This window comes from Rhinolophus sinicus, linkage group LG13 (genome assembly GCF_036562045.2).
Source record: "Rhinolophus sinicus isolate RSC01 linkage group LG13, ASM3656204v1, whole genome shotgun sequence".
NCBI lineage: Eukaryota > Metazoa > Chordata > Mammalia > Chiroptera > Rhinolophidae > Rhinolophus > Rhinolophus sinicus.
In genome coordinates this window covers 8,621,074-8,636,281 of record NC_133762.1, presented here as the reverse complement: position 1 = coordinate 8,636,281, position 15,208 = coordinate 8,621,074, and the positions used below count along the sequence as shown (strand labels likewise).

Sequence of the window (15,208 nt, the reverse complement as noted above, 5' to 3'; positions counted from 1 at the left end):
AGACTTAGGAGAAGAGCAAGTTTATAGTCTGGGATACAGTCTGGTTTTGGGAATATGGACCACGATGAAGGGAGTTGTGGGGTGCTTGGGTTGGTGATTCAGATGTGAAATTTGGATTTTTATGCTTTGATGCCAAACATATAAATTGTGGCTAGCATTTTAACATAGAAACAGGAAGAAAGTTTTCTTCAGACCCAGGCTTTGTTAATTTTTGTTTTTCAGGCCCTGAAACAGAGACCACGATTTGTGGCTTTAAAGAAACAGCCGGCATATTTAGGAGGGGAGAATCTAGAACTCCGCGATTATCAGCTAGAAGGTCTCAACTGGCTTGCTCATTCCTGGTGCAAGTAAGTAGAAAATACGTTTGGAATTCTCTTTACTGTTTATGGTTTCTTTATTGTTAGATGCAAAGAATTCTTCCTACTGTGTATTACAGAAAAAAAAAAAAAAATTATGTGATTGGGAGAAGTCCCATCATAGAGTTTTTATGTATGTGTAATACCATTTTAATCTGAAGTCTAGAGTAGTCGGCCCTCTGTATCCATGGGTTCTGTATCCACGGATTCAACCACTTGTGGATCGAAAATAGTTGGGGGAGAAAAGTTACGGTGTTGCTGGCATGTACTATGGTTGCATCTGTACTAAACATGTACAGCCTTTTTTTCCTTGTCAGTATTCCCTGGACAATACAGTATAACAACTATTTACATAGCATTTATGTTGTGTTAGGTGTTACATGTAATCTAGAGAAGATTTAAAGTACACGGGAGGATGTGTGTAGGTTACACGCACATACTACCCGTTTCATATAAGGGGCTTGAGCAACGTTAGATTTTGGTACCCACAGGGGCCCTGGACCTGCTGATCCCCCACGGATGCCAAGGGACAGCTATACTTTGTTATTTAGTTATTTGGGGGGAATTTGTCATAGTCGGAGAACGTGTCAGAATATGTTGTTCAGCAGTTTAAATGTCTAGTGTGTGCTCAAATCTTTGGTGCGGAAGGACTTATTCTCAGAAGAAAAGAAAATGTCTTTTTCTCATTCATTTTCTTCCTAGGCCAGGGAAAGCCTTAACTTAATTCTTACAGTGATGCTGAAGGATAGTGTGATTCTGAGCCCCCACCTGCCTCCCTCCCCCCCACACACACACCTGAGATTGCGCTCCCATTTAGAGGAAGGTCTAAACAGTTGAACCCGAGAAATTATCCTTACTGTTTTTAACAAAGCCACCTGTATTTTAGGAGAAAGAAGAGATGAGACATTGATAACGCTTGAGGTTTAAAGATACTCTGAGACAGTACTCAGAAATTTTATTCACCAAATTCAATTGCAAATTCAAGTACTCCTTAATTACTGGGTATTAGGGCCCCATCTAGGCCTTGAGGATGTAACAGTGAATGAAGACACACATGATTTCCATGTCCTCACGGAGCATACAGTGTGAGAAGTACCTTTAATGCTTACCTGTTTGCTAATTCTCCCACGTGCAAACTCTTAATTCTTCAGTGTTTAGAGTAAAGCAGAAATTCTTATTTCAGTGGTAGATGACAGCCTGAAGCTAAAAGCACGTGAACTGTTTTTGTCTAGTTATATAGGGATATGTATACAATGACTATTTCCCAATTGAACCGCCTACTACTCTTGGTCCTGTAAATCTGATGCAATATTTAAAGTTCCATTGTGCAAATTAGAGAGCCTGAGATCTACTTTATATGACTGAGAATGTGGGCCTGCTAGAACTATTCTAAATTGCTTGAAAACTCTGTTTGTTTCAGAGAACAGTGAGCCCTAATCTTCCTAAAGGACATTGAAAAGCTCAGTGGGACCTTACGAAGTTTTACAGTCAGGGCTCTTAGTAGCACAGATGTCATGTCCTTTGTCCAGAGTCCCACCATGTTTCACGTCGAGTCCTTGCCCAGCATGTTTTACTTTAAACTGACCAATTCAGAATCAGCTGAGGACCCACGCAGCTCTGAGAGCCTGGTCACAGGAACCGTTCACATTTATTTAAGCAGTGTGCTGTTTAGGTCTAGTTTCAGAAAGAGGAGCAAATTCACTCAAATCGACTTTATTGTGTGTATATATATATGGACAGTGGCAGTTTGTTTGGGAGAGGAAATGTTGGATAAAGTTCCCCCCTGTTTCCTCCCCATTGATGAAGAAAGGTGAGCGGGACATGAGAGAAATTACTCAGAGGAAAACGCTGTATCTGAACAGTACGTACAATTAGGGGTGCCTGAGATTTATAGGGATACAGCCTCCTTTTTCTCTCTTCCCTGAGTATGTTCTGCTTTGTTCTCTTCTGCACCTTTTCTCTAAAACTAGCCATTCTGTGGAACACAGAATGTATTTAAAAAAATTAATTTCTTCTTGGCGAATTAAATGTCTTGTTTTTCTAATCAGTTAAGCTGCTTTTAACTTGTACGAGTATATTATTGCCAGTTCTGTCTGGTTCACTGATTAATAAGCATGTGTTTAATGTGTAAACCTCCAGTGGCCTGATTTTCAAGAATCTTTTAATGTTTGCAACATGGATTCTTCCCTTTCTGCCACACGGGCTATTTTCTATTTCCTGAAAACACTTTCCAACTATGGCCACCATTTCTTAAAAAATGTTTTTCTTGTCTGCATAAGACCTTTCCCTGTTAGTATCCTGCTAAAATCCAGCCCATCTGCTAAAGCATTGTTTCTCGAAATGTGGTCCAAGGAGGAATACACCTGCATCAAAATATCCAGAAGGGCTTGTTAAAAATGCCCATTTCTGAGCCCTTTCCCAGCTGCTCTGATTCAGTGGTCTACGATGGGATCCAGAAGCCTGCAGCCTCCCCCTGCTGCAGCCTGGAGTCCATTTCAGCAGCAGCATGCAGGCCTAGGGAGCCGAGTACGTAGCCTTGAACACCCCAGGGGCATGCAGTGGAGTGGGTGGGTAGTTGGAGCAAAGGCGCGGGACTGTCAGGCTCTAGGCGCCGGTCACCAGCAGTGGGAGTAGCCAGTCTGCCCCTGCTTTTTCGATATTGATACAACCCAAGGTCATGTGCGTGTGTACACCAGTGTAACAAAACCCGCCTTCTCTGCTCAGAGGGATAGAGGTACAAGACCAAAATGCAAGGTCAGAAACAGTTGGATCAGGCTCTTGCAGTAATCCAAATTTTGATGATGCTCAGATCACTTGTTATTCTGCTGTGTGTAGCTTTTACTTCTTTCTTACGTAGGAGACTTAATTTAACATGTGAGGAAATACAGTTGAGGCTCACCACCGATGTCCTGCTTGGTGACGGGGCGTCCGTGTCACTGCTCTTTGTGTGCATACTTTTGTGTGTGTGTGAACTAATGTTTTGGTTTTGTTGTTTTTCTTTTTTTTCTTTCTGCAGAAGTAACAGTGTAATCCTTGCTGATGAAATGGGCCTAGGAAAGACCATCCAGACCATATCGTTCCTCTCCTACCTGTTCCACCAACACCAGCTGTATGGCCCCTTTCTTATAGTCGTCCCTTTATCCACCCTCACCTCATGGCAGAGGGAGTTTGAAATCTGGGCACCAGAGATTAACGTAGTGGTTTACATAGGTGACCTGATGAGCAGAAATACGGTGTGTAAACAAAAAGAACTGGGATAGAATCTGTGTTATAAATGTATTTTGGAAATTGACCTAAAATCATTAGAGTTTTGTTAGTTAAAATTATGATTGTGACACTGCTGTACCCTTAATGTTGGGAGATTTATGTATCACAAAAATGCAACTCAGGTATTTTTTAGAACGTGCTTATTATTTAAAGAAAAGCAATAGCAGTGCATGAATGGAAATCTGTCTTCGGATTGCAGCATTAAGTGTTTCTACTCTCTGTCCTCTGTTTCTCCAAGACCACTTTCAAAAGGATTATAAGATGGAATTAATGCCTTACAGAATGTTAATACTATTTCTGCTATTTCAGCAGAGAGGTATTACTGAAAACAATCGAGTTTGTTTCCCAACCTTTTAATATGGTGACTTTGCAAAACTTAGAAGAAAGGAATAAGGGAAAGGGCCATGAACCATTCCAGGGCTGCAGAAATGAAAATTATTTGTTATCAGACTTAACTTGAGAGTCAGGAACTTAGAACACAGGGACTTAAGTTTATCTTTGTTTAGCAACTCATTTCTGGATAATAATTAAGTTTTAAAAAAACACCAGTTATAAGCCAGACCCTGTGCTGAGTGCTTTATGTATATTAACTGTCTTCAAAGTCGATGGTATTCTTTCTAACCCACTGATGAAGACACTCAGAGTTTTAACATTTGTCCCTAGGCCAGCGATACTAGAATGTGGGGCGGTTGGGACACAGCTGTCTCTGGTCTCAGACTTTTGCTCTTTCGCCCCTGTATGTTAGCATAAACTCTTTCTGGGTGACTGCTTACAATAAGAGCAGGCCCTCAGGAATCCTTAAATCTCTGAGAACTACTTTATAATTATATTAACATGCTAATTCAAGTTTGTTTTTAGTAAATATTTTTCTTGTCTACTCAACCTAAACACGGGTAGATGTCATTGCCCTAAATTTGAGTTTCTAAGCATATAGTAGTTCTTAGCTTTGTTAATCCATTGTTTTAACCATTAAAAAAGAAAATAAAAACTTCCTAGATTATGCAGAATGGCTTTAAGCAATGCATTCAGTGGTGAAGACAAAGAGGGTGAATCTGAAAAATTGTGGAGTCAGAGAAGCTTTCTTTGTGGTTTCCAATGCTCCCTTTCTTTGTTCTCTCTTCCCACTTGGTGGTGGTTACCTGCATGTACGCCTGGTCCTGTTCTCCGGTTCCTATGACGACAAACTACAGGAGCTTGATCATGGGCCATTGTGCTGGCTGGGTGCCCACTTACACCTCAGTATGAATGTGTTGGTTTTGTGTTCTTCACACTGACATTTTCACTCATGTTAAATTATATCTTCATTCTACAAGCCTCCCTTTCCTTTTTCTTGGGGGCCACATCTTTCTGCTGTATGATTAATGAAATTTCTGACCAAGCTAGAGGTTGGAATTTGTTTTACCTGTTAAGAAAAGTATTGCCCTATCTAAAGAATAATTAAATTATAGTTCCTTAAGAAAAATCTCATTCTGGGAGATCCCTAGATAAGTTTGATTCACCAGAGTTAAATTGCTGGTGAAATGCATTTTTTTGGGGTCAAATGCATCTCGTTTGAGGTGGAGAGGACGACTACATATTTGAATACTGGCACTGAAGTTTTTGCTGCTCAGTGATAAGATCTTTTAATTCTAACACTTACTGCTCGATATTGTGGTTGCTCTGGAAATTGACCTAAAGCCATTAGAGTTTTGTTAGTTAAAATTATGATTGTGACACTGCTGTACCCCTAATGTTGGGTAAATTTAGAATGTCTAAGATATTCATTAAATTCTAATCGATTTATTTTTTATTTGGCATGTTTCTTGTGTTGCATCTGTCACAAGACTTGCTGGTGATATAGAAAAGTAAAAGTAGAAATTGTATCTTAATTACTGTTTTCTCTTACAGATACGGGAATATGAATGGATTCATTCTCAGACCAAAAGGCTGAAGTTCAATGCACTCATAACAACATACGAGATCCTATTAAAAGATAAGGTGTGTAATTGGTAGCTAAAAGGCTAAATTTGGTAGTGTGACTTGTCCAAATGGTGGGGTCTGTACTTCCTACTTGCCATGTTATTTTTCTTTATTTCTTTAAAACAAGCAAATGAGCAATCAAAAAGATCCACAAAGAACATCAAAGTTATAGGTTACAAAAACAGAACCTTACAGTTGCAGGAGACCTTAGGTAGCTTACACCAGTTGAATTAAACAGGATGAGAGGGTACTGAGGCGAGCATCTTCCCTGAGATTGTAGTCAGTCATTGGAAACGAGGCTCGAGCCCCATTGCAGGCGTTTCCCATCATACCGTCGTTAACGGCATTTCTCCAGAGCAGATGATGTGGATGATCTCTGAGAAAACGAGAAAAATGATGCTTTTTAAATGACCTCCTTTCGAAAGTTACTGAGAAATATATGTGGCGGTGATCCCATTGGTGATCATAAGAGTGAACATGTTCAATTTGGTGGCTCTTGGTGTTTCTGTGCTTCAGGGTTGGGGTGGAGAACAGACAGAGAAGAACCTTCATTAAGGAGAGACTGCAGAATTATGTGTTTTTTGTTTTTGTGTCGTTTTTGCCCAGCATGCCAATTTTTGTGTCCTTACTTTGGGGCACGCAGTAATACCTGCATAAGAGGACCCCCCCCCAATACCTTTTAGATAAGGACATGCTCTTTTGAGTAGACCCCAATCTGGCAACCAACAGAATAAACAGAAGAGTCCTAATATACTTTAAGTCAGTGAAGAATCAATGTTTCTGTGTATACCTTTGTGATGGTATTTGTACAGAGATAATTAACACTTGACGGTACTTTTGGGTTCCCTTCTGACCTGGTGGCTCGTTGTGTTTTGTTTTTACTTTAGACTGTGCTGGGCAGTATTAACTGGGCCTTTCTGGGAGTGGATGAAGCCCATCGGTTGAAGAATGATGACTCTTTATTATATAAAACTCTGATTGATTTCAAGTCCAACCATAGGCTCCTGATTACGGGGACCCCTCTTCAGAATTCCCTCAAAGAGCTCTGGTCCTTGCTGCACTTTATTATGCCGGAGAAGTAAGCTCCTTCCTGTGTATTTCAAAACATGCTAGAATTTCTGAAATGCCAATGCTTTTTAACTTTTTTTTTAATAGACCTTAGAGCAAAGGGATGGTATGATTGGCGGAAAGCAAAGCTTTAACTGAGGCAGGAAGAAAAGTAGTAAAATGCTCCATAATAAAGAAGAGAAGGCACAGAAATCAGCTTGTTAAAGAGGAAAGCATATTGTCTACCAAACATTTGAATCAGTTACTGCTTTGGGGAAATAATTAGTAAGTAGGAAACATCAGACCTTCTCACTGTTGTTCTAAGATAGTCAGTATAATTGAAATGAAGTGTACAAGGTACACAATCTGACAAGTATTAAAATGATCTTAAACCCAAACCTTTGCTATCAGAAGCATCAGCTTTTAGGTCTTATCCAAATCTTTAACTCATTCAAGAATTTGTGGAATGTCTTTATTGAAAAGATTTTTATGGGAGAGATGATATGCACATTTCATAAAACTTAAAATTACCCAGTGGTGTTTGATGATACTTGAAATGAAATCTAAATCCGTTAACCCTAATGTGGAAGACCGTCCTTGGTCTGGCCCCTTCACAATCCTCTGACTTATCTTGTGCCCCTTTCTCCATCCCTCGTGAGGCTTCAGCCACCCTGGCCATCATTTTGTTCCTTTTGCATGCGGTGATACTCCTTTTGTCTGGAGTATTTTTTCCCCTCTGTATCTTCACATGGCCAGTCACTTCTTAATACTTTTGCCTCAGTTTATATGACCACCTCCTTTGAGAGGTCTTCTCAAACCACTTATCATCCCTACCCTTTTTATTTCCTATATGGCACCACTTTTCCCCCAATTTATTTCCTCATTCATCTCGTCATTTAATTATGTGTTCAAATGTGGCAGGGGTCTTCTTTATTTATCGCTGGTCCACATTGCCTGACCTGACATGCAGTAAACAAGTCAATTAAGAGCTGTCAAATTGACAGGTAAATGCCCCACAATTATTTTTTAAATTCAGAAAATATTTGAGTGCCTATTATGTGCTATAAACCGATCAAGGCATTTTGGATAGCTTATGATGAACAAAGAAATGGTCCCTCCCCCCATGTGTTGTCAAAGTTTTTTTCTTTTAAACAATCTATTGAGATATAATTTACATACCGTAAAATACACCATTGTAAGTATACAATATTTTCCTCACTCAAAATGTTTCCTTTTACCTGTTTGTAGTTAATGTCTGCTTCTACCTCTAGCTTTATGCAATCACTAAACAGCTTTCATCACTAGAGATTTACCTTTTCTAGAAATTCCATGTAAATGGAATCCTAATAGTCTTCCGTTTTTGGCTTCTTTCACTTAGCATAATATATTTGAGCTTCACCTGTGTCATAGTTTATCAGGAGCTATTCTCTTATTATGGAGTAATATTCCATTGGATGCCTATCCAGTCACCGGTTAGTGGACATTGGATTGTTTTTGTTTTTTTTGTTTGGGGCTACTGCGTCTTTGCGTGGACATACATTTTATTTATCTTGGTTACATGTTTAGGAGTGGATTTGCTGCGTTGTTTGGAAAGTATATAGTTACCTTGTTAAGAAAATACCAGGCTGTTTTCCAAAGAGACTGTACCATTTTACATTCATACCAGAAATGTTTGAATTTGCTAATTTTTCTATATCATATAGATGTGTTGTCAATCTTTTGGATTCTAGCCATTTTGGTAGGTGTGTAGTAGTGTCTCATTGTGGTTTTGACTTGGATTTCTATAATGTTGAACATCTTTTTATATATAAATTAGCTTTTTGTATATCTTTGGTAAAATGTCTGTTCAAATCTTTTGCCCATTTTAAAATTGAATTATTTTTCGATCCCCACATGGGCCACTGTGAGCTGCACCCTCCTTTAAAAATAAGTAAAATAAAATAAAATAAAATTGGATTGTTTATCTTACAAGTTGAAGAGGTTTTTAATTTTTTTAAGTATTCTAGGTTCAAATGCTTTATTAGTATATGATTTGCAAATATTTCGCCCCCATCCAAAGCAGATACCTTTTCATTTTCTTAATGTTGTCTTTTGAAGAGAAGGTTTTTTTAATTTGATGAAGTATAATTTATCATTTTTTTAATGGGTTATGCTTTAGTGTCTTATAAAATAATACATATTTGCCTAACGTAAGGTCACAAAAACTTTTTTCTTTATTTTCTTCTGGAAGTTTTAGTCCTTACATGTCGCTCTGTGTTCCATTTTGACTTTTTGTTTATAGTGTGAAGTGTGTGGGCCTAAGTTCATCTTGGGTGGGAGAGGGCAGAGGGATTTTGTAAGTCGTCTCCCCCAGTGTCATTTGTTGAATAGCATATCCGTTTTTTATTCCGTTGTCTTGGTACCTTGGTTGAAAATCAGTTTAGACCATAAATGTAAGGGTCTATTTCCGGATTCTCAGTTGTCTGCCATTGATACATGTTTCTGTCCTTATGCTAGTGCCCCACTTCATTACTGCAGCTTTATAGTACTATTTAAAACGGGGAAGTATACATTCCAATTTTGTCCTTTTTCAAAATTCTTTTGGCTATTCTGCATCCTATGTATTTCCATATACGTTTTAGGATCAGCTTATTCTGAAAACAAAACAAAAAAATCTGGAATTTTGATAGACATTGTAGTGAATTTACATATCAATTTAGGGAGAATTAATAATACTGAGCTTTCTAAGCCATAATCATGAAAAGTTTTTTCCTGTTATTTAGATCTTCTGTAATTTTTCTCAGTGTTAAGTAGTTTTTGTGTAAAGTCTTACATTTCCTTCTGTTAAATTTATTCTTTATTTTAATTTTGAGTGAAGTTGTTTTTTAATCTAAATTTTAGATTATACTAGAGTAATTCAGTTTTTTGTGTTGATCTTGTATCCTGTGTACTTGGAGAAAGTATTTCCACTGTTTTTTTTTTTTTTTTTTTTTTTTTTTTGGTGTGTGTGTGTTTTTTTTCTCTCAGTATTTTGTAGATACATCTGCTCCAAGTAAAGGCAGTTAAACGTCTTTTCTTCAGTTTGGATGCCTTTTATTTCTTGCCTTATACTGGCCAGCACCTCCATGGGAAATAGAATTGGTAGGAGTGTAGAATGTTAACTATACAATTTTCGTAGGCAACTATGTATCAGGCTGAGGAAATTTTCTTCTATTTCTAGTTTTTAAGAGTTTTTATAATGAATGAGTGTTGGATTTTGTTACATGCTATTTTTCTGTGTCTGTTGAGACAGATGACCATGTGGTTTTTGTTCTTTATCCTCCCAGTGAGATATATTACATTAGTTATGTTTTAGATGTTATGCCAACCTTTCATTCCTGGGATAAATCTGACTTGGTTGTGATGTTTAATCCTTTTTTATGTGTTGCTGGATTCCGTTTGCTTAGTATTTTGTTAAAGATTTTTACGTCTGTGTTCTTGAGAGGATATTAGTTTCTGTTGGGGGTGGGTGTGTGTGTGTGTGGGGGGGAGAGAGAGAGAGACAGACAGACAGACAGAGAGACAGAGAGACAGAGAGTGAGAGAGAGCAATCTCAAGATCTGCCTGGCTTTGATATTGGGATCATAGAATGAGTTGGAAAGTGTTCCCCTGTCCTCTATTTTCCGAAAGAATTTAAGATTGGTGTCATATTTTCTTTGAAGATTTGATAGGGTTCACCAGTATTGCCATGTGGGCCCTAACTTTCCTTTGTGGGAAATTTTTTAATGACTAATTCAGTTTCTAGTTATGGTTCTATTCAGGTTTTTCTGTTTCTTCTTGACTCAGTTTTGTTAATTTGTGTCTTTCTAAGAATCTGTCCATTTTATATAATTTGTCTAATTTGTTGGCATAACGTTGCAGTGTTTCCTCATATTCCTTTTAATTTTTGAAGGGTCAATAGTGATCTAAGTAATTTTTTGATTATGGAAATTCGTGTCTTGTCGCTCTCTTGGTCACGGTGGGTCAGGGTTTAGCAATTTGAGGATGTCACTAAGGCTGATGTTTACCCCCTGAGCAGTACCTGATGAAGTGCTTCGCCATGGATGAGTTCAAAAATGGCAGCAGACTCTATTGATGCCATTCTGCCTGGTGGCAGTGCTGGCATTTGCTGTCTCCTGACTTGCTATCTTATCAGAGAGCATGTACTTCGAGTCACTCGAGTTTGTTATTCTGGGACTTGAATGGCCTTAGCAGAGCGGAGCTACCTGGTGTCAGAGAGCAGATCATGCCCACAAGGCAGGGACTGAGCTTCCATTTCTGGCCTCAGTTAATGACATGCTCTCACCTACTGAGCTTCAGTCTGCGCACAAAACTAGGCTAGTTCTTCCAAGTGCTTCATGGGCGTTTTGGTAGTACGACAATGCACATTTTTCTAATCCTCATGAACTAAATTGCCTTCATTTTTGAAAGAAACTTGATCATAATGTCCTATTCTGTCTGCATTTCTGCCACAAATCCTTTAGTGAACCAAAGATGGCTGAGTTAAGATTTAAACATGATAAACTTTCATCTGTAGAGTTCATGACAGGTTTTTATAGTCTTTAATAAAATGGGTGTCCCCAAGTTCTTTTAGTATTAAATTTGTATCACTTTCATTGCTCTTCTTCTCTGGGGGCTATGTAATCTTGTTTGTTGTCATTATAATCCATTAACTTTTTAATCTGTGAACAGTGAAGATTATTGATGGGAATTATCTAATTTTTACCTTTGAGCTCTAATACTGCCACTAATTTTTCTTATAGCTCTGATTTTTATTTTCCCAAGAAATTGCAGCTTATTATAAGATAGCTTATGATTAATTTTTCTGCATAATACTTCATCATAACTTACTGTGTTTATGTATGTACAAATGCATTATATACTGAAATATTTTGTGAACGCTAGATCCAGTCTCAGAATTGGAAGCCTGCTGTTATCCATTGTAACTGGTGGAATTAATTCAATTGGTTTTCCCTTTCCTTTTGTTTTCCCCTGTCTAATAATCAGGAGTTAGTGACTGTTTAAATTTATCTTACTGGGAAGATTCTTTTTTTTTTACAGATTTTTTCCCCCCATTTAGTTTCTTTTGAAATAAATTTTTTGTTGGAAAAATACTTTAATCTTCTGTGTGACTAAGTAACACTGTACTGTTTCTTCTCTAGGTTTGAGTTCTGGGAAGATTTCGAAGAAGACCATGGGAAAGGGAGAGAGAATGGCTACCAGAGTCTTCATAAGGTGCTAGAGCCTTTCCTTCTACGGAGAGTCAAAAAGGACGTGGAGAAATCCCTTCCTGCCAAAGTGGAGCAGATTCTCAGGGTAGAGATGTCGGCCCTTCAGAAACAGTATTACAAGTAAGTTATTGGCTGGGTTAGGCCTGAATGGGATTAAGACCAGTACCATGAAGCCATGAGATAGATAACTGACAAATAAAAGGCTTTTTTCAGTGAAGCCTCAACCCAGGTTTAAGTGGCAGTTTAGTAAATCTATGGTTAGAGGAAGATTTTTTATTCGTTTTTATTTGAGTGAGAAAGTGCATGATACTTTTCATCATGTAAGGGTCTGAAGTACGGGAATTTTTCAGAGTATACGAATTCTTAGTGCTACACCCCCCCCCCCCCCCCCAATAAGTAGACAGCTTTCACGTATTCATATATTTCATCTCTGCCAGTAATACATTTTTTAAGGATCTGCGATGTACTGGTAGATACTGGGGATATGTAGACAAATAGAACGTGTTCCTGCCAGCACCTTGTGGTTTAGTCGGGAAGACAGACTAGAGACAAATAATTAAAACAGTGTGTTGCTGAATGACTGAGGCCCTTCTGGGGGCCGTGAAAGTTCAGAAGGAAAAGCACTCACCTCTGTACTGAAGGGAAAAGACGCTCCTTTCTGGCCTTCCAGGTGGCACAGGCCGGGTATTACTGGTTTAGGTTATTATACAGAGGGTGCCAAAAATTGTACACACATTTTAAGAAAGGAACACTGTGTTAAAGTTGTAATACTCAATATATACCGATAACAAAAGATGAATCAAGTCACGTGTGACTTCTGCAATCATAAGAGGTACTCAGAGTGGTTACCATCAGCGTCCAGACATTTCTGATGACCGCAAACTACTGCTTGAACAACACTGACCAAAGTGTTAACATATCTTAAAATGTGTATACATATTTTTGGCACCCCCAGTATACTGAAGGCAAATGATAGGTTTGGGACAGCGGGTGGTGTATAACGTGCTTGTCACAGGCTTTAGTTTCGATGATTTAAATTTAGATCTGGAATAATGGAAACTAAATGTATTGCCATAAAAATTACAGTCTTTTATTAAAGTCAGAGGTCTGGTGATCTTATTCCTTGCTCATTCTTAATTAATATGCAACAAAATAAAAAGATTGCAGTCTTAAAAAATTACTATCTGACCCTTTTGCCAAGAACTACCTTGATCTTTAAAAATCTTTTTATTATGGGAACTCCCAAATACATACAAAAATAGAATAGTGATGTAGTCATGTACCATAATCTAACTTCAACAGTTGTCAAATCAGTTCATCCAAATCTTTTGTATCCCCATTCCCACCCCCATATCATTTGGCAGGGGGAGGAGGGAGGGTGAGAGAGATCTGTGAAGTGTGTGAAACTTATAGTTATGAAATACATAAGTCCTGGGGATGTAATGTACAGTAGCATGATGACTGTAGTTAATAAAATCATATTGCGTATTTGAAAATTACTAAGAGTAGATTTTAAAAGCCCTCATCACAAGGAAAAAAAAAAAAGTAACTGTATGGTGAGGGCTGTTAACCAGACTTTCTGTGGCGATCATTTCACAATATACACAAATACTGAATACTTACATTGTACACCTGAAACTAATATAATGTCATGTGTCAGTTATACTTCAGTTAAAAAAGTTAAGAATGATATCAATTCTGTTAACATATCCAAAAAAATAATTCCTTAACATTTTTATGAGTGTTTCTCGGTTGTTACAGACACATCCTTTGCTTGTTTGCATAGGGATCCAAGTAAGCTCCCTATATTGCAATGGCTGGGTATGTCTCTCCCGTGTCCTTTTTAATTTCCTGAGTGGAGAAAGTGAGTGTGTGTTGTGTAGATTTCCCTCACAGCCTGGAGTTCACGGATTCCAGCTCTGTGGCATCAGACTCTTTGACCAAGACCGCTTTGTTCCTGTGCGTTCCCAGAGGGGTGTAGCGGGCCGATTAAACTCAGAGCTAGTGTGAGCACTTCATAGAAGACCCCCAACTCGCTGTCTCTTTGAATCGGGTAATACCATCGTCACCTTCATTTGCAGGTGGATTCTGACCAGGAATTACAAGGCTCTTGCCAAAGGAACGAGGGGCAGCACATCCGGCTTCCTTAATATTGTGATGGAACTGAAAAAATGCTGCAACCACTGCTATCTGATTAAAGCCCCTGAGGAGAACGAGAGGGAAAATGGGCAGGAGATTCTTCTGGTGCGTGCTTGCCTCATTTGTAATCATCACAGACACTTTAGCTTCTGTAGATGCTTTTCATCGAAATCCTCCTTTTTCTCCTTGGTGACTCTTCAAGGAGTACCAAAAAGAGGCTTTAAAATCAGGTGAGAGGAAAGTCACTCAGCTAGGAAGGCTCTGGCAAGTGGAGTGTCACCAGTAACAGGAAAAGAGCATTTCAGGAATTGCTTGTCAGCCAGATTTTGTAGACGGCTTCAAAACTCTTCAAGACGTTTTAAGAAAATAGGAATTCGCCGAGATTAAGGGCAAACTGAAGTTTGCTTGTGAACATGATGATCTGAATTTCTTTTCCGTCTTTAGTCCCTGATCAGGAGCAGTGGGAAGCTGATTCTTTTAGATAAGCTGTTGACAAGACTTCGCGAAAGGGGGAACAGAGTCCTTATCTTCTCTCAGATGGTGAGAATGTTGGATATCCTGGCCGAGTACTTGACTATTAAACACTATCCTTTCCAGGTAAGGATGCTCAATTATTGGGGTCTTTCCCTCCCCCTAGGTTGCCTGCTTTGCTTGCTAAATTATCCTAACATGCAAAACAAGAGTTTTCTTGCTTGAAACAAATCAATATTAAGGTTCCAGCAAGGTCTTAATTTTCACTTCCACGCCTTTAGGCTATCTTGTAATGAAAATGTCATGGGAAGATATTCTTTTTTGGGGGGGGGTGGATGGGTGGGGATTAGAGAAAGGAAAATCAGGCAAGAGAAAAGTATGTTTGATGGTGTCTTACATCTCCAAGTCCATGGTAGAAGTAGAGAGGAAGGAAGTGCAAACCTGATTCCAGAAGTTGACATCCTCGAAAGAACGAAAAAAAAAAAAAGTCTGCAGTGTTTCCATTCACCCCAAAAGAAGCTGACCCTGACTGAGGTTGGGAATGCAGCAAAACTTGTATTTGAAAGCTACTGGTCCCTGAAGCGAGTGGTGACAGCCCCCTTCTCCTCTGAGGCATTGTTTGCAAATTTTTGTCATTCAAATCATTGCCTATGAGATAAGGAAAAAAACAGGGGAAAAAGAGGTTCTTCAGCATAATATTTTTCTGGGTGTTAGACTGTGGGAAACTTATCTCTGATCTAT

The 15,208-nt window shown here is 38.6% G+C and overlaps 1 protein-coding gene across 10 annotated transcripts in view; it reads left to right on the top strand.

Annotated features, from left to right (window-relative positions):
- CHD2 (chromodomain helicase DNA binding protein 2) overlaps positions 1-15,208 on the top strand; it is a 94,796-nt gene that overhangs the window by 37,047 nt on the left and 42,541 nt on the right. For all 10 annotated transcript variants that reach the window (XM_074317487.1, XM_074317485.1, XM_074317486.1 and 7 more), the window contains 7 exons: positions 223-347; positions 3,373-3,589; positions 5,511-5,600; positions 6,470-6,660; positions 11,789-11,977; positions 13,939-14,101; positions 14,441-14,593. In XM_074317487.1, coding sequence (XP_074173588.1) covers positions 223-347; positions 3,373-3,589; positions 5,511-5,600; positions 6,470-6,660; positions 11,789-11,977; positions 13,939-14,101; positions 14,441-14,593 — 1,128 coding nt within the window. The remainder of the gene's footprint in view (positions 1-222; positions 348-3,372; positions 3,590-5,510; positions 5,601-6,469; positions 6,661-11,788; positions 11,978-13,938; positions 14,102-14,440; positions 14,594-15,208) is intronic.